The 26,328-nt window shown below is 36.9% G+C and overlaps 2 protein-coding genes across 2 annotated transcripts; both read left to right on the top strand.

Moving 5' to 3' along the window:
- Positions 1-17,052: 17,052 nt before the first annotated feature.
- Positions 17,053-20,683, top strand: LOC100894090 (caspase-1-like; the record flags this gene model as incomplete). The annotated part of the gene is made up of 5 exons (XM_030978727.1): positions 17,053-17,137; positions 18,141-18,179; positions 18,858-18,937; positions 19,571-19,723; positions 20,564-20,683. Coding segments are annotated over exons 2-5 (372 nt in total), but the record flags the coding sequence as incomplete, so codon positions are not given.
- A 23-nt stretch (positions 20,684-20,706) lies between these two features.
- On the top strand, positions 20,707-23,932 carry LOC115921489 (caspase Dronc-like). The gene is made up of 4 exons (XM_030978986.1): positions 20,707-20,774; positions 22,105-22,188; positions 23,122-23,231; positions 23,777-23,932. Exons 1-4 carry the CDS (start codon positions 20,720-20,722, stop codon positions 23,900-23,902), a joined length of 375 nt encoding a protein of 124 aa, XP_030834846.1. The 5' UTR covers positions 20,707-20,719; the 3' UTR covers positions 23,903-23,932.
- The last annotated feature ends 2,396 nt before the right edge of the window (positions 23,933-26,328 follow it).

Here is a 26,328-nt window from a genome sequence, read left to right as displayed (position 1 = left end):
TAAAACAAGTTAAAACAAAAACAGCAAAAAGCAGCACTGAAATAATGACTGCAGAGAATCCTTCGTCATTCTTTTCGATAAGAATAATATACAACCATTACCAATATTCAACCTGTAAAATGCTTTTATTTTAATATTTTAACCTCTGACATTATGACCCCTGACATGTTTACCCCTGACATTATGACCCCTGACATGTTTACCCCTGACATTATGACCTCTGACATGTTTACCCCTGACATTATGACCTATGACATGTTTACCTCTGACATTATGACCTCTGACATTTTCACCCCTGACATGTTTACCTCTGACATTTTTACCTCTGATATTTATACCTCTGATATTTTAACCTCTGACATTTAACTTCTGAGATGTTTGCCTCTGACATTTTCCCCCCGAGCCACTCACTTAAAATGCTATCGTCCATGACCTGGCATCATTAACTTCATAAACCTGTGTATTAAATATGACATGAGATACTATTGTTTAATTATTCGCCCTTTTTCCTGTCTTTCTTAAAAGCAAATCACGAACGGGGCTATATGCACATCAAGTATCATGCTTATGATGTAGCCTAGGAGTTGCATGGGGGCATACCCCCCCCCCCCTCCGGCCATAAATGGAAGAAAAGATGGTGCATAGGGAGGAAGAAGAGGGCTGAAGTCCCCTCCCCTTCTATTATTCGTCTTCTCTTTTTGGTTTTTTTTTTTTTTTTCTTGTGTCATCCCCCTTTCCGCCATTTAGTGCCACGTGAAATTAAATGAGGATTCAGTTTTTTTTTCCTCCAGTGAGTGCTCGGTATTAAATTATATTATATATACCTCACTTAAGAAATCCAGCCATATTATTGGTCGAAATTGCAGTCATGGTTTTAGCCATTTCCGTAAATAAACGAAAATGCCAAACCCATGTAATAGTTTTAGAGTAATTCGGTAAAATCCCGGCAAAAATCCAGTTACCGGGAAAAAGTTCAGTCTTGCTGAAATACCCATTGGTTAACGTGTTCAAATCTTGTTTAAGCAAGCGCGGATACCATACATTGTGTGTGTGCGAATTGGTCACTAGCAATTGGTCGCTAGCCTAATTTTTTTTCTTTTGTTTTAATGTCGATCGTTCTACAAAATCCGGCCTAGATTCTACTTATAGTTTCCAAACGAGGTAAAAATGGCTGAAGAAACTCGTTCTAGATTTCAACTTCTTGATGATGATCAATTGCAAGACTTGATTAATTCTGCTGACAGCAAGAACACCAAAAGGGTACGTGAAATTCTCCATACAAATATTGAAATTAAAATAGTAGGGTGTCTGATCGCGCATTCAGTTTGTGTGCTAAAATCCTTCCCAAAGAGATTGCACACATCCCTATGCAGTCCATGTGCATTGCGCACTCATGCCAAATTGGTCGATGTTTTAATTATCAAAATGTGATTCAAACCAATATTGCTCGTGATCCTGAAGGTAATACTCAACAAGTGAGATTTCATATAAAAGAGCAGGATTTTCTCCCTATTCTCCACAGGGGCCCACTCCCAAAATTTTAAAAATATCTTGCTTAGACTAGCATCTAATCTAACTCTCAAAGATACACTCATAAAAAACAACCGTGCAGATAAACTAGAGAAAGGTCAAGGTGGTGTCATAATTTGACTCTTTTTTCGGCATATAAAAGTATTAACGACTGCTTTAATATTCGAGAAATAATTGTTTTTTATACGCTCTCGGGAAGGTTACAATTGGGCTATTGCCCTCAGCACGCCTCCCCTTGAGCGTATAAAACAACTATTTCTCTCAAAGCAGTCATTAATACTATAATATAACATGTACATCCTATGCATCCATAAGTAACTTACCGGGGTTGATGCACAGGATCATCACGCCGACGAAAAACAGATGTATACAGCTCGTCGCCATAGTATAATTGTTTACAGCTAGGATTCGACTAAAGAAACGAGTATTCTAGTACCTATGTACTGTGACACATGTGTGCCATATAAACCACAAGTTAATAACTCTATGCTTGTTTCTGTAAAAGACAACAATGCCTGTCATGATGACAAAAAAATAATGCGTGAAAAATACCCAGCAACATAGAAAGTACTAGTTCCTGCATGTCAAAAATATTATCACTTTCGTATATATCGCATGCAGTGACCTCGCTATGTCACATGATTCATATGGGCCGCCGTTAGGGCCAATATTAACAACCACAGAAACAGACAAAGATGCATTCAAACAAACAAAGGTTAGAACAAAATAGACAAAGTACCCAGAAGAAAGTACAATTTTACAAACCTACAAAGGACAAAGCAATAAACAAAGCGACGAGAAGGACAAATTCACAAGCAAGTGAAACTGAACTGAAACACACATAACAGCATTGTACGAACTGACACTCAAAGGACAACTGAGGGCGTTTTGGGTCTACGGTAAGCAAATAGACATCAATCACGAAGAGAGAGAAAGGGTGATTTGAAACAGACATAGTACATCGTACGAACTGACCGTCAAGGGACAACAGAGGGAGTTTTGGTTAAATACGGTAACTGACCATGTTACATGTACAGTTTATATCAGTATCAAACAAAGGAATGATTGACATAATTATGACTTTCTACTAGCTTACAAGGCCAGTTGGTCCTTTTTATATATCCTGGCCTGGTATACTTAATCTAATAATCCTGTGTCATTAACAAACTTAGTTTATTTGGTCGCCTTCCTAGTCTGGCATGCTCAGTTGCTTGTCAATCAGGGGGGGGGGTCACTTCTTAGTGTAACCATTATATTAAAGCGTGTATTATAGATTTGATACGACCGAATCACGAACGAATTATGGCGCTATTTGCATTTCTGCCGAGCTTGATTTTTTAGCTCTGATTTTATTTGCTTTTTTATTACTTCCTCATCTGTTGACACCATTTTATTTTGATTTGATTCATTGGAATATGACTTGGAGAGCAAACAGAACAGGGATGGAAAAAAAGTGTTGTGTTCTACTTGTGCATTTTGTGATTTTAAGTTTAGGATGGTCAGCGTCCAGTATATGTACGAGCACTGACATAATATCCACGTATATCGGGCATTACCAGGCACCGTCTTTCTCACAAGAGACTTTGAATTTGGACAGAACAATGGATGTTCATACCCACGTATCGAGAACCTCTTACAGCCCAAACAACTCCTTTCATTACGTAATACAACAATACAACCATCGGAGGAAGTACGTCTTGTTGCCAAGGAACTAGGAATCACCAGACGGAGCTGTAGTGCTGGGCGTCGAGTACGTCGCCCGATCAAAACACGAATTTCTTGCAGGAAAATGAGCTTAAACCTGCTAAGGAACCTCCACACAAATTGAATCCTAATTTCAGACACATGCAAGTCGTCAACAAGAGATGTAAAGATAGACATCCAACTATTATGCTAACAAACGTACGGTCGATGAATAAAAAGATTGATGAAATGACTGCAACAGTTAATCATTATGATGCCGATATTGTCGGTGTAACTGAAACCTGGTTTGGTGATTCAAATCCTGCTGTAGCTAATACTATGCAGGGCTACACACTTTTCCATCGAGACAGAACTGATCAAAGTGGTGGAGGGGTTGCCCTCTACTTGCGAGAGGACTTACATCCTGTTGAATTCGAACTTGACCGGGTCCCACCTCATCTTGAAATAATCTGGATTAAAGTTAATTTGCATGACTATGTGAAAGGTAATGCCAACCTCTTTGTATGCGTCGTGTACTCTCCACCTGGTAGCCCGCACCAAGATAACATAATCACCCATCTGATTACCATGGGGGACCATATCAGAAGCACTCATCCAGAATCTTCCATGTTGATAGTTGGAGACTTCAACGATCTCGATGTTTCTGTGTTTGAGAGACATCTCAATTTATCGCAGATGGTTAAGCAACACATCCGCGACAATCGCATTCTAGACATGATTTTCACTGATCATCCAGAGCATTATAGCCAACTCTGACCATGCTTCCGTGCTGATGACTGGATTATCTCAACTCTCTTCAGACAACGCCTCGAGACCTACAGACGCCCTCTACGGGACACCAACATTAGATCCTTTCGGAGTTTAATTGGTTACATTACATTGATGCTACTACGGATGAAATGGCAGAGGCCTTTCAGAAAGTGCTCATACAGGCGTATCATGAACATTTTCCATTAGTCGCATCTAAACGAGCAACATATGACAAACCATGGATCACGCGTCACATCCGAGCCCTCATCGAGAATAGGCAACGAGCGTATGATTCCAGGAACTTGGACAGGTTTCGTGCCGTAAGGAATCTAGTCCAGCGAGAGATAGCAAAAAGCAAGGCATCTCTCTACCCTCGGAAGGTTCAAACGTTGAAACAAAGTGAACCTTCCCAATGGCATCGGCAAATTCGTATCATGAATGAAGTTACCAAGTCTTTGCTAACCCTTCCACCCTGCCTTGGGAATAACGACTCGCAGAAAGCTGCCATGGTTAATGAACACTTCGCTAACATCTGTAACCAGCTCCCATTACTGGACTGGGCATCTCTACCATGTTATCTTCCACCCTTACCTCTACCGGTCATTCATGCCCATCAAGTGTATAACGTCTTACGTCGGCTGAATGCATCCAAGGCAGCGGCACCGGGCGATATTCCAATCAAACTTATCAGGGAGTTCGGAACCCCTCTCGGTGATATTCAATGCCATTCACACTGGGAACTACCCTTCCAGTTGGGAACGAGCAGTTATCCCTCCTATTCCGAAGAAACAGCAAGTGTCACAACTATCAGACTTACCGCCCATCTCCATCACCGCAATATTCTCACGTGTAATGGAAACCTTCATTTGTAGATGGGTTACTCGCGACCTCTCACCTGTTATTGACCAGAAGCAGTTTGGCAATGTTGCTGGTAGCTCCAAGTCACATTACCTCATCAGCCTTCTTGACACAATCGGAAATAATCTAGACAGACCTGGCCACTGTGCATCTTTGTGCGCGATCGACTTCGCAAAGGCGTTTGATAACATGAATCACAATGTTGTCATTGGATAGTTAATTAACTACGGAGTACAACCTGCACTGATACCAGCGATTTGTAGCTTTTTGAAGGAGCGCAAACAGACAGTAAGAGTTGGTTCGAGCATATCTTGTGATCTGGGAGTTACATGCGGACTCCCCCAGGGCACAAAATTAGGTCCCGTCATTTTTCTTGTCATGATTAATGATGCGCTGAGTGAATTCAACCACAGGTGGAAATATGTGGATGACCTCAGTGTAGTAGAAATCCGCCGAGCAAATGAGCCCTCTACTGTCCAACTTCAACTTGATAGTCTTGTCCAGCGGTGTGAGTCGAATGACATGAAGCCAAACCCTACTAAATGATGTGTCTTGAATATCTCGTTCGTAAAACAAGTGCAGTTTCCTAAACTCCAAGTCGCTGATACCAGCTTATCCGTGGTCGACCACCTCACGTTTACTTGGTGTCCATCTTCAAGCCGACTTAAAGTGGTACACCAATGTTTCAGCGATGGTTTCGAAGGCTATCAGACGTCTCTACATCGTATATCGCCTCAGAAAATATAGACTCCCGACCTCTGATTTGGTTGCTATTTATGCTATGTACATCAGACCTGTACTTGAATACGCATCACCTGTCTGCATGGTCCTCGTCACTGACCACTGCTCAATCCAATGACATTGAACGTGTGCAGAAAAGGGTTTGTCGAGTCATCCTTGGTGGGTATGACTCCTACCGCGGTGCTTTGGATCACCTCCGTCTTGTTTCTCTCCACTCACGACGGGAAGGTCTTCTCCTCTCTTTTGCACGTGACCTTCTCACGTCAGCTCGCCATCGTAACTTTCTTCCAAAGTCCCGACGATCACTGTCTGGAAGGCAGTTACGGAACTCACATCTTCTCCATGAACCAAAATGCAGGACCACAAGATATTACAATTCTAGTATCCGATCAATTGTTCGTTTACTAAATAGGTCTAGGTATTTAATCCTAAACCTCTATCTGAATTTGTATGTGGTTTTATGAATATAGTTTTGATAAATATGATTTCAATAAATAGAACTTTGATAAAATGCAGTTTTTAAGAATTTGATTTTGAGGGGAAAAAAATGTAATTTTTAGAGATATAATTTAGTTTAATGCAATTTTGATCCGATAAATAATTATAAAAGAAATTATCATTGCCAATCAATGTAACTCAGAAGAACAATGTATATTATCCCACTTTTAACATTTAACCTTCATAAATGCAAGTTGATCAATGCAATAATTATTAACGTTATTTCAATAAATATAACTTAATAAATGTAATTTTATGTTTTCAAGTCGGGTTTTACATTACGTATTCATGAAGATCATACATTACAATATTTAATAATTTTATTTTATCGATTTATTTGTTATATAATTGTACTTCATGTAAATGTTACAGTTTAATCATTTAGTTTTAATTTTTTAATGATCAATAATAATTTGTCTCTCTTAATACATTTTCAAAATGTCCTGCACCGACTCTCTAACTGTATATCTGAACTTATACCCTTTAATTTTCTATTTATTTCATATCCAAGTATGCAAACCGAACTCAATATTATTATTGTTTTCATTATTTATGATTTATGTACTATGTACTGTTTATATCTGGATTCATTTAAAAGTGTTAAAGCATATAATTATATGTTTATGTCTATTGAATTATTTTTACCTTGTAAATTCACTTGCATCAGCCTCCAGCTGTATTGTTGAATATTCGAATAAAACCTTATCAAATCATATCAAACACGCGTTTATATAGGATGTCCCCGGACTTTCGAGGATTAATTAAACTGGCCCCAATATACTGCAAGCCAGCTACAAACAGTTGTAATGTGGTTGGGAGGAAGCAAAAATGAAAAGAACGAGGCAACATTGAAAGGGAGGCATTGTAGGGGAGGCATATGGGGCATATGAAAGATCATTGAAGACGAGGCGAAACTTCGCTGATGAACTAGTGAGCCTAATTAAGCCATCCCTCTGTTGTCCTTTGATGGTCAGTTCGTACGATGATGTTATGTCTGTTTGAGTTTAGCCTTTCTCTATCGTAATTGATGTCTCTTTGCTTACCGTAAACCCTAAACGCCCTCTGTTGTCCTTTGATGATCAGTTCTTCTAAATCCTGAAACTGGTAATGTCTGTTGGTAAATGCTCATATTTAAAACTTACTTGACAAAAAACATTAAATTGCCATTTAATGCAACCAGTATTTATGAACATAGCCTCAAACTAAGTAATTTTGATAGACATTAATCTACAGTTGCCTCTCTCCACCCAGGTAGGGTAAATAGATGCCTGGCAGGAAAAAAATTATTTGAAATGCTACAGCGCCATGAAGACAGCCATGCTAAAGGTAGAGTAATACTTGCGGAGTGCCAGGAGTTTCAAGACTGACACACAAGAGGGCTATACGAGAACCCATTATCATTACTATCATTGTTACCATAACAATTTAATTAATATCCCTACAGCAATGACTATGCAGTAGTCACATAAATCATTCAAACTATCAATGACATAAATATGCATGTATAACTTTTCACTTGTAGTTCCAATAATTTCTACAACACATTCAACTAAAGTGCCTCTTTGATATTAAAAAAAAAAGGACCGAAATTGGAAACGGCTTCCTTGATGCTGGCTGTAGTTTCTATCTCACTTGAACCCGATAGCTCATTAGCGGGTCACGGGGGATACAAGGGGTTACTTGGGGGGGGGGGTAAAACAAAAAGATAGACGGTAGTGAGAGAGGCAGAAGAGGTCTGAAGGCCCCTTCCCTTCTATTATTATTCTTCTTCTGTTCTTTTTTTTTCTGGCTTGTCACACAATTTTCGGTCGTGCCCCCCCCCCCCCCCAGCTAGAGAATACTGGATCCGTCATTTCAAATGACACATACAATTAAATAATGTCTCATAAAGGCGAGTTTCCAGTGAAGACTTGGTATCAAATTATAATATACAATTAATGAATAGCATGTTAGTAACTTACCCGATTCGGTCCACAGGATTATAAGAATGACGCCGACGAAAAACAATTGTATACTGCTCGTCGCCATAGTAGAATTATTAGGGACTTTCAGATTCGCACGAAGATAATGGAGATTGCTACAATCGACGTCCTCTTAATGCACTGCCTTGAATGGACGTCACACGTATCAGTCCACGCAAATCTAAAAGTCCCTTATCACAGCTCGCATTCGACTAGCGAAACGAAAGTTCTAGTGTCTACGTGCTGTGATACACGTATGTCATATAAACCACAACTTAATAACTATATGCTTGTTTCAATAGCGCTAAACAATGTCTGTCATGTGACAAATATCAAATGCATGAAAAATACCAAGCAATACAGGAAGTACTACAGTGTACAGTGTGAGACAAAAAAAAGTTTACACCTAGAAAATTGCTAATTATTTTAAAAATCATCTATGAACAGTAAATTATTATACATCTTATGATAGAGGGTTTTATCCCGAATCATTTGGTATCATTTTTGTGGGGTATATGTCCATGCTTGGATGAACAGGAGGCATTGTGTGCGTGCGTGCAAAATCGACTTGCGCCTAAGTTGCTTATGTGATGTTTGAATAAAACAATTGGGATTTGGGTATTAATTCGGTCTTTGCAGATCCAAATAAAATCCCTAACAAAATTAAACATGCCACACATATAAAATATCGAAAATCAAATATCAACTGAAATTTTATGCGCGCGCGTGTGTGTGTATGTGGCTTTGCTTCTGCAAAGAGCATATGCAATGCATTTCATTTGATACATTCAATTCATTCTCTCACCCCACTAATCCGAAGTCGATTTTTGCACTCTCGCAAACAATGTCTCCTGTTCATCCAAGCGCGAAAAAATACCACACAAAAGTGATACCAAATGATTTGGGATAACACACTCTTTCATAAGATTTATAATAATTTACTGTTCGTAGATGATTTATAACATAATTAGCAACTTTCTAGGTGTAAACTTTTTTTTGACTCACACTGTAGTTTATGTCGACAAACACTTCCGCTTTTGTCGGATGCACTGACATTGCTATTTCATAGTACAGTATAATGCGTCCACATGGAAGCATGTGAAAGAAAGAATATCTCTCTCTCTCTCTCCCTCTCTTTTTCTCTTGTCAATTTTTTTTATTCTGCCCAAACTTTAGCACATGATGTTTCGCAATCAAATTATCATGCTGCTAAATAAAACTACATGAACGTAATATTCGTTTTGCCAGGATCCATTTTCAACAAGCCAAAATAAAATTAGCTCTACTTTATTTGTAATTCTCTTTGAGATGGATTGTGAAAAATGGGTCCTTAAACTCGAATTCTAAGACTGAGTTGATAATAGGCTTATTGTAAATTTTGAATTAGGCTAAAATAATTTATGTGGAAGCCACTTCATGTCGTCCCTATACAGTGTGTCCCGAAAAAAACTATACACTTTTGAAATGGCTGCCGAATAACAAATATATAATTCTAGGGGAAAAGTTATATATGTATGGAAAGCTCATATACCCAACTTTCATATGACACCAAAAGTTGCGAAAATAATTCGTGCACGGGTGAGCACTGCTCACTTTTGTAAAGGGTATGAAAATTAGGTTGCGCAGGAATTAGCCTTCCAATGTGTGAGAGGTAAATCCTTTGGAGCTTACGGAATTGAGGATGATATGACCAATTTATGATCAATTGTGATGAGTTTGGGTTTGCTGAGTGAAATGTTTGGTTTATGGGATTAACATTTTATGCATGAGTGAACAGGAATTGCATTTTTTTTATTGTAGCACTGTAACTTCCCTGTTAGACTCAGTGGTGTGTTCATGGGAGTCAGGATGGGGTAATGGTACATGTTGTAATTTCCATGTTACAAACTGTTATTCTCTTACATCTGTGACTTTGAATAAAAATCTTCACCCCACACTTCAGTTACCATTTACAGCACTGAGTCTACCAGGGAAAGTTACAATGCTACAATAGAAAAATGAAATTCCTGTTCCGTGCATAAAAGTTTGGTTTAATAAACCATGGAATTCACTCAGCAAATCATGAATTTATCATATCACCCTCAATGTTGTAAGCTCCAAAGGATTTACCTCTCACACATTGGAAGGCTAATTCCTGCGCAACCTAATTTTCATACCCTTTACAAAAGTGAGCAGCGCTCACCCAAGCATGAATTATTTTCAAACTTGTTGGTGTCATATGAAAGTTGAGTTTATGGGCTTTCCATACATATACAACTTTTTCCCCTAGAATCATATATTTTTTATTCGGCAGCCATTTCAAAAGTGTATAGTTTTTTTCGGGACACACTGTATAGGCCATCTGCTTTTAACTTTATTGGGAGGTGAAACAATAAGTTAAAGACTAAATCACATCACTACTGTCTACTTGTCAATATTGCTTAGCGATTAATGCTGCTCGATCAATGTTGACGAGTTGGCGCCCTCTTTCGACTACATAACTGTGCCGGTTTATAGATATGATTAGTAGATAAACACACAGGCCCGAATTCACAAAGGAGGTTTGTCGACAAACCTTGGTTTTCGTACGTCATATGACGCGTTTTACGCGTTTTTTACAAACCTGGTTTGTAAAGAACAAAAGGAGGTTTGGCGAAACAAAAGGAGGCTTGAGCTCAAACCTTGGTCTGAGCTCAAACCTTGCTTTGTGAATTCGGGCCATAAAGTTGAGGACCCACTGAGACAAAATAATTGCAAAGTTAAATATGCAGCTCGTGAGTTTTATAATTCATTCATCAACCAACGGTGTGTTTTATGGTACGCGGTAGGAAGTAAGTGCGTAACAAAAACTACTTACCTTTGTCATTGTGGCTCATTAACTTATTGACCATATTATCATATCCATATTGTCATGATGTACTTTGTGATGGAAATATAATAAATGTGAACAGGTAAGTGTGTGCGTGCATGGGCGAAAGAGCGGGAAATGCCAACAAATAAACACAACGCGAAAAGTAGGTTTATTTACGTACTTACTTACACTATGAATATGTCTGACAAAGAAAGCGGACAAAATATACAGTTCCTCAGGTAGACAAAGAAACATCCCTTCACTGCTATTGTAAAAATGTGTAGAACAGGTGTCACATGCATATCCACCTTTTTACATAATAGCAATGAAGGGATGTTCCTTTGTCTACCCGACGAACTGTATGGCCCGAATTCACAAAGCAAGATTTGAGCTCAGACCAAGGTTTGAGGTCAAACCTCCTTTTGTTATTTACAAACCTGGTTTGTAAATAACAAAAGGAGGTTTGGCGAAACAAAAGGAGGTTTGAGCTCAAACCTTGCCTTGTGAATTCGGGCCTATATGTTGTCCGCTTTCTTTGTTCGTAATGTTCATAGTGTTACTTACAAGCGAGATTCCCGTATAAATTAAATACCGGACCATCGTCAGTATGCATCAAATCAATTACTCCATGGGCAACTCCTCATAATTTCTGAATCACAATTTGTTGGCCTGAGGTTCGAATCCAACTTTTGTATGAAATTTAGAGGTATCCGTTACAATTCATGCCCGAATAAGCATGCTTTGGATAAATACAAAATGGCCACATTTCAAAATAAACAAGACTGTCTTTTTTTTTCTATTGTACATATAGACAGTGGCGTGTACTTTCATCCTAATGAGATCCCCTACCTGCTGATACGTTCAGTAAATAATGTGACAAAAGAATAACAAGCGAGGAGCCTGGGGCTCATAATATGACAATAGGCAGATTGTCAGGTTTTCCAAGAATATATGGCACGCAATGGATGCCATGATATTGATGTTTTTTAAGAAATCTGAAATGAATAGGTCGATTCGTTGTTTTAATTTGTTTGGTTTGTTTTGTTTTGATATTGATTTTCAAAGAGATCGTCATATTCTGAGAGACAGTCAAATTCATGACTGCCGCTGATGTGTGTACGCATTGGGCCGGTTGATGATCATCAGGCAACTTGCTGACATTGAAAGAAAACTTATGGGCCTTTTAAATACTAATAATGATTATAATAATGGCCCGGGCATAGAAGTTGGCAAGCAGTAAACAGAAACAGACTTAAAAACAAGTATAACAACCATTAAAGCTACTGTCGAAAACAGCCAAAAACACGACGACAACAATAGATTTCACAAGTATTATGTTTGTATTTCCTTGACCGTTTTTCAACCCACCTCCTTCGTATATACAGGGGTGTACTACTTTATTTAAAGCCGTTTACATCAATAATAAGGTATGCTACATCTTATTTCTTTGCTCTCAGGAAAAACAAAATTATGTAATATCATCATCAATAGTGATCTGTCAGTATGACAGGTTCAGTGACCCAAACAGAATTCTACATCAAGTGTCTCTCCAAGTAACTAAGTCTTGAGCTATCCGTTTTAGCATATAATATCCTGGTGCTCCACATTCTGCGATTACAAATATAACACCATTATATAAGATACCAACAAATATGTCGATTTTTATCATAGATTCTTATAAATAGTATTTGTCAATATTATTAAGTGCAAAGTGTTTCACTATCCTTCGGGGCTTTGGGTTTGATCATCCATAATGATGCTCACCTCTACGCGGTTACTTCATCTGCCTTGTTTGCTGTTGACTTCATGCTTTGGTGAAATGAAATTCAGATCATTGTCGTCCCGTTAATATAAAAGGCGACCCGATGTATGCAGGTGCATTGCATGTCATGATACTTCATGTGTCTACTCATGTGCCTACTCTAATTGAGATGCAAGTTATCCGCCGCATGTTTATAATTGTCATAGAACAGCTATTATCATCGTAATAACCACAGTATATATTACGACTAAAATTACTCTTTTATTGGACTTCGTGGCTCGATATATTTTCGCCACATTGTTTTTAAAAAAACTGTCATAGTGATGGGAAGATTGAAAGGTAATCAAATCGATTATTCCACCTAATTATTTAACAAAATTTGTCGATAAAATAGCCACCATGAATTCCAATGAAGGACACGAGGAGTCTATTCGAACAGGTGATCGAAGCATGGGGGGGGGGGGGCTATCAGAACCCTCCCTGTCCTAATAAACCAACTGGTCAGTCGACTGAAACAGGAACAATAGAACTTGACAATGTGCCATTGAAACACGTATAAAAGAAGCGTTGTTATCTAAACCAGTCATGGCGGCATAAGTAACCGCCCTAAAAGAAGCAGTATTAGGGACTTTTAAATTTGTACGCAGAAATAGTGGACTGCTATACGTGTGACGTCATACGTGTGACGTCATATTAGTATCTATATCCAAAAAAGGGCACGGGTTTGGCCGGACACGATAGAGCTACGGCCACAGAAAGAAAGCAAATTCCCTGAATTTTAAAGGGCGCTTCTTCTTTTTTTGCATAGCCATTTGAGCATGAAATATGGCATGGTTATGTACAATTATAAGATAAGGATACTGTGAGAAATTGAGAGGAAACGGAATTGGTATGAGAAAGTTGTGACAATTTTAGATTTGTAGGCGTCCATTTTTCAAGAATTTTAGAGATTTTTGATGGAGTACACTCAAAAAAAAAGTGCTAAATTTAGCACTTAAAGATTCAATTTTAGCACTTTTTAGGAGCTCGCATAGTGACTGCACTCGAAGTGCTGAGTTAGCACTTGCACCCGGGCTACTTTGCTAGCACCCAAAGGAGCTGACTGTTGTGCTAAATTTAGCACTTAAAGATTCAATTTTAGCACTTTTTAGGAGCTCGCATAGTGACTGCACTCGAAGTGCTGAGTTAGCACTTGCACCCGGGCTACTTTGCTAGCACCCAAAGGAGCTGACTGCTGTGCACTTAAAGTGCCAAGTTTTGCTCTCTTTTGGGTGCTAACAGAATAGCCCTTGTGCAAGTGCTAACTCATGCGTTGTTTGACATGCCCTATCTACATTTGGTATGTGGTCAAGGTGGATGTCCTTCGTCATTTACCACTTTCAACTCTTACAGGAAACATTTATTAAACCAACATCCACAAGAAGAACCTGAACCTGAAGTTGTACAGGGTATGGAGGGTCTAGTTGATGCTGATTTGGGTGTTGCTGTTGGTGAAGTGCATAATCCTGCAGCAGATGATGCATTTGATGATGATGATGATAGGATAGGCCTACTACAAGAACAAGATGGAGCAATGCATAAGGACAGTACAAGACACTATGAATATGACAGACAATGAAAGCGGACAAAATATACAGTTCCTTAGGTAGACAAAGGAACATCCCTTCACTGCTATTATGTAAAAATGTGTAGAACAGGTGTCACATGCATATTCACCTGTTCTACACATTTTACATAATAGCAGTCAAGGGATGTTCCTTTGTCTACCTGAGGAACTGTATATTTTGTCCGCTTTCATTGTCTGTCATGTTCATAGTGAGACCAGCTGCATTTTTCATTGGTTCTCTTTTATCAAACACCAACATGACCCATGCTATGACAAACAGAGTGTTATCTGCTGCAACAGCTTTGAATACTGATGTTGTTGACAGTTTAAGGAGCAAAGTTATTCAGACTTTTGAGGCCTTGGGTATTGACCTGGAGAATGAAGAATGTAAGAATCTCTTAGCTGAATTTGATTCAAAAACAAATATTCAAAAGGTAACAGCTATTATACTAACCGACCAATCAGATCAGGTTATGCAGTCAGCACTCGATGTTAAGTGCTGCATATTGTTATAGCACTCGTTTTCTGCACTCAAATATTCAGCACGTTTCGGTTTCCTTGTTAAAGTTAACCCGTCAAGTGCTGATTTTGGCACTTCAAGTGCAGAATCTCACTCAGCACCCAACATTTAGCACCTCAGTTTTTTGCGTGTAGGTTCCGGATTTGAAAATCGAGTATGAAGTTGGCATTTTAAAGTTGAGGTTATACATCGCAGATGAAAAAAAATCTCTCGGACGATCTAGAGGAATATGTTAAAAGTCTGTAGGATCTAGGCTAGTGAAGATAGGAAGGAAGAAAGAAAGGCCTTAAAACGGACAAGAAACGAACAACTGGACGTCTGGATTGTTACGCATGAGTGATTTTGGGGGGAAATAATGAAGTGACATAGATTGCATATCAGGAATTATGCCTACGAAGTTTGAAAGGAATCTGGCTTGTGGAAAGGAAATAACTAGAGAATAACAAGCACTACGTGCAAAACGAATGAGATTTCCGGACGAGAACAAGAACCAGAAGAAGAATATTAATATAGAAGAATGTAAACGAAAACAATGCAATGACAAAAAATTTCATTGCGATTATATCTGGCTTTAGAATATATTCGTATATCACGGTATTTGTTACGGTTCTGCTACACAACATGATGCGTTTATAATATGTTGGTACTGTAAGGTGTCATTGCTAATAGATTTCCAGATGCTGTTTCTTTGCAAGTAAGCTATATGTTGCCTTTATGGAATAACATTATTGCGTCACGAATTAAACAAACCACTTATTTCCTCCTTTTTAATGCAGGTGTGAATTGTGATATACCAGATGGTTTTGTGTATACCGACTTACAAAAAAATGCGGAGAAAGGAGATGAGCTTGCTCTAAAATGCGAATTCTATGGAGCGCCATCTTCCGTTAACTGGACGATAGGAGGTGAGTCCACGAGGCCATCCAACCTGATCAAATGGGTGGAAGGGGGATCCACTTCCGGGACATGCGTTCTTGACGGGGTCTGCTATATAAACGATGACTTCTCTCTCATCATCAGAAACATTACAGTTTCAGATCAAGGAACATATACATGCATAGTAACAAACTACGAAGGGATCCTGATCCACAATTTCACAGAAGTAAACGTCTTTGGTAAGCATATCATTCTGTGTACATTTTGAAGTATGACTGAGAAATAACCCTAAAGAAGGTTATTCCATAATTATATCCATGATTTATAGTAACACTACCCCTACATGCTATCATAATAGTTGTTGAATGTAAAAAGATGGAAGAAAAAATTCATTATTTATATACTACATTATTTACCTTTTTATTAATAGTTATTGTTATATATTCAAGCTGAAAATTTAAATTGAAAGAAATAGCTTTGTGTGTTACATGACAGTTCTCCTACATGAAGACATGATGATTTTCCTTGATAGAGTCATAGTGTACTATTTCATTTTCAGCTCCTCCGATGGAACCCTTTCCCCTTATCGATGAATGTCGAGGAATACTTCCAAACGATGCCGAACAAACCTGTAGTCTTTCAACCTCTGATAACATCACCATCACCTGCTCAGCCTCAAGCTACTTTCCAGACATCGATCTTTTCTTCTCACACGGATCCAACAAGATGGATGCAACTAATGTCAAGGAAGATTTTAACATGGACGGGACGAAAAGCAAGTCAATCTCCATCGTCGCTGAACCGAGTGAAAGTCCCTATGTTTGTGTCGCTTCTGATATCCCGGGATCGCAAGACCAAAAAACAGTGACTCTGACCGTGACCTTTATAGGATCTACCACTTTATCTTTGAGTGGAGTTGGTAAGAATTCAAGACGAAATGTCTTTGTTGTCTTTTTATTCGACCAGTATTCGACAGTTGATAAACAATGTAAAACTGTTGTCACCTGTGGTATCAGTAAACAGTATCCGCACAAATGTTGGATATTATACATTGAACTTAATTTCACTCATTTCAGATGACGTTTGACTGAATGTAAGCGGGTTTCACCGCATAAGAAAACATTAAACGTGGTTTTAACTGCTCATCATGCACTCTGAAAACTGTAGTGTGAAATCACAATTTTAGAGGGCTGAGGATTGACCACTTTTTAAAAAAAAATGTCAGATCAACACTTTTACCATGTTATGTCTACGTGTAGAATCAACATTTATGCTGTAGGATCCAGAATGTTAAGAGTGTTAATCTAATTTGATCGAAATGGTGATTTAACATTTAAGTATTTCGAGTCTAACAGAAAAGTGATCGACGACAAGTTTGATTCGTTGACGATATTCTTTAATCCATTTGCAGTTGTACCAGTAGTTATCGTTATCATTCTTATACTGGCTGCGATTTGTTGTGCAGTATTATGGCGTAGGAGGAGCCAACGGAGGAGTCAAGGTATGTTTATATATACATATATATGGCTCGTCATCCCTGGATTGAGTTATGAACACTTATCATAGTCAGTATTGGAAAGAAAAGAAAATATCTCGTAGTGCAAAACGAATGGACAAGGTTTTATTTGTATAGAGTTATATTTCCGATTTTTCTATGACTACGATGTTATTTATTATGGCGATGATGTTTGAATGGATGCAGTTATATCTTAATATGATACCTTGTTTTTGGCAAACCTTTGATCTGTACGTAATAGAATCTGAAACAAAACAACTTTGAAAGAAAGTATCACGCTAAAATGTTATGGGGTACTATCAATAGTTTCAGATTTCTTTATCAAAAGCCAAACACATCAATGAAGTAAATAGGGTGTGTGCTGCCAACATATTTTAGAGTCGGAAGAAACATCGGAGGATTCAAGGTATTTTTATATTGATGGCTCGTCATCACTAGGTTGAGTTATGAACACTCGTCATCATCATCAGTCCTTCAACGAAAAGAAAATACCTCACAGAAGAAAACGAATGAAAAATATTTATTTGTTATGGAGTCATATTTTTTTATTTTTCTCTGACTACAGTGTAATTTGATGTGGCAAAGACGCTCAAATACATAAAGAAATATACTATTCTGTTACGATGTATTTGGTGAGCCTTTGATCATCACGAAATAGAATCTGATTCGAAACTTTGAAAGAAAATATAATTTTCAAATGTTTTGGGGTAATATGATTAGATTAAAGCCTAATTTGCTAATCAAAAGACCAACAAATAAATGACATACGTAAAGGTCTACGAGCACCGAAATAATAATGCTATAAAAATGAATACACCAAAGAGAATTGTCTTGAAACTCTATGGCAAATAAAAATGACAAAGAATGTTTCATTTATATAACGCATCATATCATACTTTCAATACCCTTTACATGGACTAAGATCAAATATACTTTTCACCGCGAATTTCTAAGGCTATTTTCCTTTAAAACTTTTCTTAACGTACAGGAGAAGGCGACCCGGAATCCATGCAACTACAAGTAAAAGGTAAATCCTTATATTTATCTATCATGAACAAAATTAAAAATGTAATTTCTTATGTTTGCAGATACACACACAACCGAACACATGCACCAAAAACACGCGCACAAACACACACACACCCTTTATTAATCAATTATGCAATGAACTGATATTCAAACGACGAGAGAGGAAGGTCATAAAGCAGGTACGTGCGTAATGCCTGATAAACATTTATATTGCCTTTCAAATCATTAAAAAAAACATAAGCTATCAAAATGATTTTAGACATATTGTCAATATACAATCGAAAGAGTTTTTAATTCATCACTTGCTTTTAAAATGGACTTGGTTGCAAAATTTCTCAATTCAAAAGAAATTTGACTATTTATCAGTCCCAAATTATATTCGACCACACAACTCTCGATGTCTTCATAATGACGTGACCCGAATTGGCGGTTGCATAGAATTTGCAGTGATTTCGTAAGTTAACATATTAATAGGCGTCAAAAAGTATGATGATGATTTCTTGTCCATCCAAGATATCCGTCTCTTCTAGGATCTATTGCCGTTTACTCCACATAGTTTCACACATCCAAATTTCTTACTCAGTGTGTAAAATTGAGATTTAACGCATTTGCCATTATAGCCGTTCTTCAAAGTATTTATATACAAGTATACTCCTGTATGTATTCAAATTCACAGTTAAGCCTGACAGCAACGGTTTCTACAAACAGACGATGAAGCAAGCTTACCCTTCTCAGGAGCAGCTGGACCCAGAAAAGGTTTCTAAAAATATTGCCTGACAATGTATGAAACTAAACCGAATAGATATAATTCATTCCCATTAACGAGAACTGAATAACCTCATATTTGATACAAGGACATTGAATTGATAACAAGTTCAACAAACCATATTTCTAAAGATTGAGGTGTCATTTCCCCAAACCTCAAATCGACATGAAACAAGGAGGGGCATGACGCCCTGGTTCCCGGGCTTCGTCTATGACTCTTCAAATTACTTGTTTTTGTTAAAGTGAAACATTAAACTCAAATTTCCGTTACAAAAATCTGAAATGAATGTAGTCGTGAAATAAAATATTTATATCATAATGGCCAATAAGGTTAGTTCATTGATTTACAGAATTGTGGCAGTGCTTAAGGGATTGTGTGCTTCACATTATATACTCCATTGATCATGAGTTAAACATCCCAGCAAGCTTAGTCGAGGTTTAAACCTGCGTTATAGACTGTGTACTACGATCAGCACAGGACTTGTTAAGATAACGATAAATTCTGTCATCAATTATGTGAACACTATTTGCTGAAAATTGATCAATGTTAAAGGAAATTAGTTAAACATAACTTTTTATATATTACAGTGGTATATAAATTCAAAAATATTTTCTCGATTTCAGAATTACAAAATGGACGATAAAGAAAAGGGTCTCATGTTCCTTTTTAACATGACTAAAGACAGGAAGGGATCAGATGTCGACGTTCGAAATATTCAACACGTGTTCACGGAAATAGGATATGAGATCGAAACCCATTCGGATTTGACAGCTGAGGTAAGAGCATGTTTTTTATTAATCTAATGGCCTTTTATTGTTAATAATATAACTTAGCAACGTGAAACAGAAACAACTTAAAATCTTATTTAGCCTCAAATTTGTTTTGTCATAAAATTGGATTTTCTATCCGAACCATAGTTCTCCATCCCCATATGCAAACAATAATGCGATTGGAATTGAAAATGTGTCAAGCAGTTGATCACTTTTCCCCCCAAAGTTGGAATACTAACCTCTCGTCATTAAATGATTGTGACAATTAGATGTATTACTGATATATAGAGATTTTGTCATTTCACAACTTAATCGATCAATAAAAATTGCTCAATAAAGATTCATGAATAAACCTCTGTGAGGATATAATATAATCGTATTCATCACGAATAAATCAAATTATCATGCCTCTTTTACATCAAATTTCATGTTGTTCCTTCCTTCTTGTTGTTGAGATAATCTACTCCCCGGAAAGCAAGGTATAGAATGCAAAATGATATTCTACTTCACATGTTAAGAAGTCGGATCAAGAACACAAATAAATACGAAGAAATCGAAAGAATTGTGAAATTTGATGTACAAAAGGCATGGAGAGTTGTCCACAAATGATGTCATCAAATTAAATATCGCCCTCTAGTAACTAGTTATGTCAAAAAGCTTTAACTTCCTTATTCCTTGCCCGATTTTGTTCAAATTTTCACGGATTGTATTCAAATATCTTAAACTTTACAATAAAAGTAACTAAGTATGAAGGGTTTTGGCTCCCTTAAAATTAAATCTAAACTTCAAATTAAATCTAAACTTCAATGACTTTTAAACGCTTTGTTTTCGTAAATGGTTATGCAGGACCTTCAAGACAAGCTAGAGACGTTCGCGGGTTATGTTCGCCATCACTACATGCCCTCTGCAGTGTTCGTGATCATGGGAAACGGCTCCTCGACAGGCATTCATTGCACTGATGAACCGGTTACTTTTAAGTTTATCGAGAATAAGGTTTCTAGGATGAAGTACATGAAAGGAAAACCGAAGATGATTTTCTTCCAGGGTAACCGTGAAAGTAAGTGTCTACACTGTGAATAGGTTGGGCAATATATTTACCACACTTTGCCCAACGTTGTGCCAAGTGTCAATTCAACCATCTATTGGGCAATATTTTGCCTAGTGGTATTGGTAAACGTAAGTACCCTACTTCACACGTTTATAATTGTTTCGTACTTTGTCCAAAATGTGGGCAAAGATATGACCCTTCAACTGCACGACTAAGGTAGCCCACTGGTTGGGAAAATATTGACCTCCTGTCGGGCAAAAAACGAAACAATTATGTATGTACTTAAGTTTACCAATACCAGTGGCCAGAATATTACCCAATAGATGGTTGGGTTGGCTATTGGCACAACGTTGGGCAGAGTGTTGGAAAATATTGCCCAAACTTTTCACAGTGTATGTCTTTAACTTTATATAAATGTCCCAAGCTCCCCTTACCCCCTTCCCTCTCTCAGAAGGTGCCAATATTTATCGAATAATGCGATCATGGTATTTGTTCATCACTGTGTTTCTATTACACTAACAAGGTGCTTCATTCCCGGGTCTTTCAATTCTCTCTTCTTCAGCAATTTTCCGAACTTTCTAACCAAACCACTCATCTTGTTCTCCTTTGCTTCCTCGAGCCCTCTTTCCCTCGATTTTCCTGTCAGTACAAGGGCTTCCAAGTTTCCTTCCTGTATCAAGCGTCCCATAAATCTGATCTTCCGAATCCGTACGTCACATATTCGTTTTGTTCAAAAAGCTCACTCACTTGTTTTCATTTTCTTTGGGCTTATACAGATTGTCGCTAATATTCAGGGATCCATTTTTAATTGACCACAATAACGACATGTGTGTACCTGAAGATGCAAGGTGTTCAGTTCGATTCCTGACAGCATTTTAGGAATTCTTTCCTACCGTTCTTCATATGTTTAATGGGATTAAAATTTGGAAATGAATACGTTCTTCTTGAAAACACAAATATGGTGCATGGCCAAGGTGTTCTTGAGCTACGTGGGTCCATTAGCTCTGCAGCCTGCATATACACTCAATGAAAAACAGCCGCTGCCTTTTTCTTTTACATTTTCTTTTTCTATTAAACGGGAAAAACGAATGGCAACTGCGCGCAACAGAGAAGCTATGAAATACATAAATTAAAGCTTGTGACAATTTACGTCATCATAACAACAACAAAAAGGCTGTGATTTTCCCACGTCTAATCTAAACAAGCCTTTAGCGTTTGAAAAGAAAGTGTGTAGCTTATGGTCCCGCCATCATACTTGAATCACCATTCAAATAAATGTACACATCCGTGGTTTTTCCACCATAATATTTTTCCTTACCATGTCATTATACCTATGCAGAAGCAAAGGAAGAAACTGAAGCTGACATCGACATGGAAATATCAGACGCATCCGACCTTCTCGTTGTCCATTCTACAACATCGGGTAAGACGTTTGATAATAATATAGATTGTAATATTTATAATGATAATGATATTATTGTTTTATTATTACATATGCATGTTCATTAGAAGTTTTGAATGGTAATTTGTAGACAGACAATGGTGCGCTTAGAACAACCGTATTTAGCGCCTAATAAATGGTGAGTGTTATTATCATTACTATCAATAATAATTATAATACTAATAATAATAGTAATATTTGAAGTCAGGGTTTGAATACCATGCAACGACGATTTATTTTAGCGGTTCATATATCTTGTATTTATTACACAAGTCTTTGGATTCAGGCTTTTCCGCAAACAATATATGTACATTCTCCACGCCCTGGAACTTGGAGAGCATTCCATCCAGGTGCAATGATACCGGCGCTATATAAATATCCATATTATTATTATTATTATTATAGACGCTCACTGTACTTAGATAACTTCAAACATTTTACCAGGAATTCTCTTACATCTTCCTGATTGTACCATCCTACTGTGTTCCCATTCAGACCTGGGTGGGGGTGGAGATTTAATTAATGTCTTGCCAAAGGACGTTAGCAACGGGATGGGATTTGAATCCTCAACCCTTGGGTTGAGAGTGAAGTGAACGAACCACTACCCCTCGACTCCTCCTTAATTTAAGTTACATTTTAAATGAAGAGTCATCTACCACTATTGTAGAATCCTTTCTAATACATAGCGGGAAGTTATTTCTCTTGATTCCAGTTCATTATAAGGCTTGTTTGATTTTTACTCCATTTTGTCTTTAGTTTCATTACACAAAAAGTTTCTTCAATAAAACAAAAAAGATAAAGGATGTATTTCGATCAGCCACGTGATTCCTAAGTTTAGGGCTTCTGTAAATGCGCCTTATCTGAACATGCAGGATATTATCATAAACAGCTAACGTTTCCTAACGATTTTCGCAGGAAACGTTCCAGATAGAAGCGTAATCCGTGGTTCAAGGTTCATTCAGATGCTATGTAAGGAACTCCTTAAGAATGCCCATGTCAGTGACTTGTCTACCATGTTAGAGCAGGTAAGTTTTTTCAAGCAGTAGAGTATATAAATTATGGACTATTAAGTTAAAAAAAAAAACACTCACGCACACACGACCACACGCACACTCGACAACACGCCCACATGCATGCAACCGCCAATGCGAACAACGTCAACACTTTAACATCTTAACTCTTTGGATAAGTGAGGAACAATGTTTACTTTCTGTTACACACCAACTAGTATTTGCCCAGCCCTGCTGACAGAGGGCGTATACATGTGTCATCATGTGTTATAGCGATATAGCGAAAGGGGACATGACATGTCATTTAATGCAAATTTCTTTTTTAGTTTTTCTCAATCTTTCCAATAACATTATTAATCCTCTGGCTGGTCCAGTATTAGTGACAATCCGCTATTTCAGTTCTGGACGAAAATCAACTTTGGATTTGTCTGAATTATGTTACTATTAAAATCAATTAATGTATATATTATTATGATAAGTTTAATGATAAATTTAATATTAGACCTATCTGCACTTATCCTCTCCTTTCATAATGCACCAACTCTATTTTCTTTCTACAGGTAACACGAAAAGTCGGGAAGAAAACCTTCAACCATAAATATGATAAAACTCCAGAAGTTATTAAACAAGGGATCTCGAAGAAGATATATTTTCTTCCTAAATACCCTCCAGAAGAGAATGAATAGTCCAGCAGAATGGTGCTGAATATGGTAGGAATTGTGCACTTTAAAAAATGTTATGTTGATTAATAGCATGACATTTGGTATGGAGATAACGACGTTAATGCTGAATAAAACTTGCCATTGTTTTGTTTGTGCCCATTCTTTTTTTAAATACGGTGCCGCATTATACGTTTCTCGGTAACCAATTATATGAAATAATATCATCGATCTACCTTGTTTAAAATGCACGCAAGTTCTTTAGGTGCCCATTATAATGATATCAATATTGTGTGAATATGAAAATTAATGAAATCACTGAATCGCTGGCAACGAGTTAGAAGTTTTTAATTATTGTAAGTCAAAATTGAAGTATTTTAAATGAATTAAAGATTTGAAAATGGAGATCTAAATAACTCCCCACACCCCGGAAAAAATTAAATTTAAATAAGAGAAATGTCCAAAATATATGTATGTGCAAAAAGGATTTATTTACCTTTTATTTAATTCAATTATTGGTAGGGCACAGTTTGAAGTGTTAAACGGGCTTTTGCATAGCACAATTTATGCGTTTTGGCATTGAAAAATCTAATGTGGTAGGGAAGAGTTTATATGCTGAAGGCTGCATTATTTCTTATTCTTTATTAATTGCTTTTGATATTGTTATGCACTTTATTGGATTCTTAAAATCTTACGATGTTAAGGCTATACCTTCGAGTCATTGTCTTTTCTTTAAACAAAGCCATGGGCGTAAACAAGATGAAAATGTGGTGTTAAAACATTTGATTATTGTATGCTTTGGAATGAAAGCAAGAAAAAAGGAAGATTTGTATATGCTTTATCATTATATTCATGTATTTCGTTCATGTTAAGTTCTACAATGATAAATGAAAGTTGTTAACATATTATACACTGACCTGTTTTGTATTCTAAAACGTTTGGCATACCAAATTATATCTTTATACTACGGTATAAGCATAAATAATCTCTGAAAACGTGTAAATGCAAATAGTCACATCTTAAATAAAACCGACGGCCATTTTTAATTTGACAGCCGTCTTCAAAAATAATGTACCATTCTGTAATTTCATATAAAACTTACCTATCTTCCAAACAATTATGTATATTTAAGCCGACGTGAACCTGACTTTGTTGATAATCTTAATGAGTAACAAATGGAATTAATGAGAATTGACATTGTGTGGATTAATATATCAAAACTAAACTCAAAAGTAAACTTGAATTGATCAACAAGGAATGCTTAATACCCGGTGTTGGCCTTCAATTTATGGGCACGACGGATTGCATTGAATCAATAATTCAGCGACAAAACTTTATACGCATGCCAGATGTAATGCTTTAATTAAATAAGTGCATAGTAATACTACTTAATCATTTCGCCTGACTCGACTCTGCACACAGAGTTGAACATCAAAGGTTGCTGCACTAACATTTGTTGTTATTTTATCAATAATCTGTTAAATATAACCATGACACTTTAATACTGTAAAGCTTTGTACAGATAGAGTAGCAAAAAGTAATTAAAAATGGAACACGTTATTTGTGTTTTTACAGTGTAATTTGGTTCTCCTTTTGTCAAACGATGCACATGAGAGACAGTCCATCTATGATCTCCTGTGGATTCAATTGTAAATAGCTTTAAGGAATGCTAAAACACGAATATAGCCATACATGTATATGCACTGCCTTTATAAGCTAAGGCCATTCCACACCGACCATTCATTTTTGTTTGATTTTTTTTAATGAGAAAGAGACAAAAATTTATAAAAAGATAGCAACTACTTTCGAAAATTCAACTAAAGATAATTTCAGTATCCTTATGAGGCACCTATTTAAATGCGCGAAAAACACAATGACGTATTAAAGAATCTGGTTATGTTTTCCATGGGATGTACAGTAGGGTATTGACATTGCAACTAAGTTGATTATTTTTTAAATAGTTGCAACCTTATTTACAGCTGCTTAGTTTTGATAACTTCTTATTACTCGTTCTTAAAATGTATTATCAGTTATGAATAAAGTTGTATTTTTATTGTTATTTAAGAGTCCACATTCAACTGCTATATTAGATTATATGTATTAGTTTTGCACATTATCCAGTAGTTTATTATCCTGTCCTATTTTGTTTTGTAATTATGTATATAACAATTTTGGTATACCTAATAATGTCTTTCTTAAAGGTAATACAAAGTTTTGGGAAATTTTGAAAAATGGGTGGATAGTAATTCTTTACAATTTTGAGATATTTAGATGCCCCTGTGGATGTATTGAAAGCACTAGAAAATTTGGCCCTTAAAATACTTCTGTTTTCGAGAAAAAATGAATATAAATATTTACCGGTGCTCCCGGTAAATTTTGATAAATTTCAAATAGCGCCTACATCCTTACAATGGTAGCTGCGACCATGAAAATATCAGAAAATGTAGTTGTGA

The sequence above is a fragment of the Strongylocentrotus purpuratus genome, unplaced genomic scaffold, assembly GCF_000002235.5.
Source record: "Strongylocentrotus purpuratus isolate Spur 01 unplaced genomic scaffold, Spur_5.0 spur5_scaffold_1, whole genome shotgun sequence".
Lineage (NCBI taxonomy): Eukaryota > Metazoa > Echinodermata > Echinoidea > Camarodonta > Strongylocentrotidae > Strongylocentrotus > Strongylocentrotus purpuratus.
Note: the sequence above shows the minus strand (reverse complement) of the source record. Positions and strands in the feature narration are given on the sequence as shown.

Excerpts from the sequence above, each read along its gene's own strand:
- LOC115921489 (XM_030978986.1), top strand. The coding sequence starts at position 20,720 with ATGAAGTACATGAAAGGAAAACCGAAGATGATTTTCTTCCAGGGTAAC. Across the intron at positions 20,775-22,104 it reads CTTCCAGGGTAACCGTGAAA|AAGCAAAGGAAGAAACTGAA; the intron begins GTAAGTGTCTAC and ends ATACCTATGCAG. Across the intron at positions 22,189-23,121 it reads TGTCCATTCTACAACATCGG|GAAACGTTCCAGATAGAAGC; the intron begins GTAAGACGTTTG and ends CGATTTTCGCAG.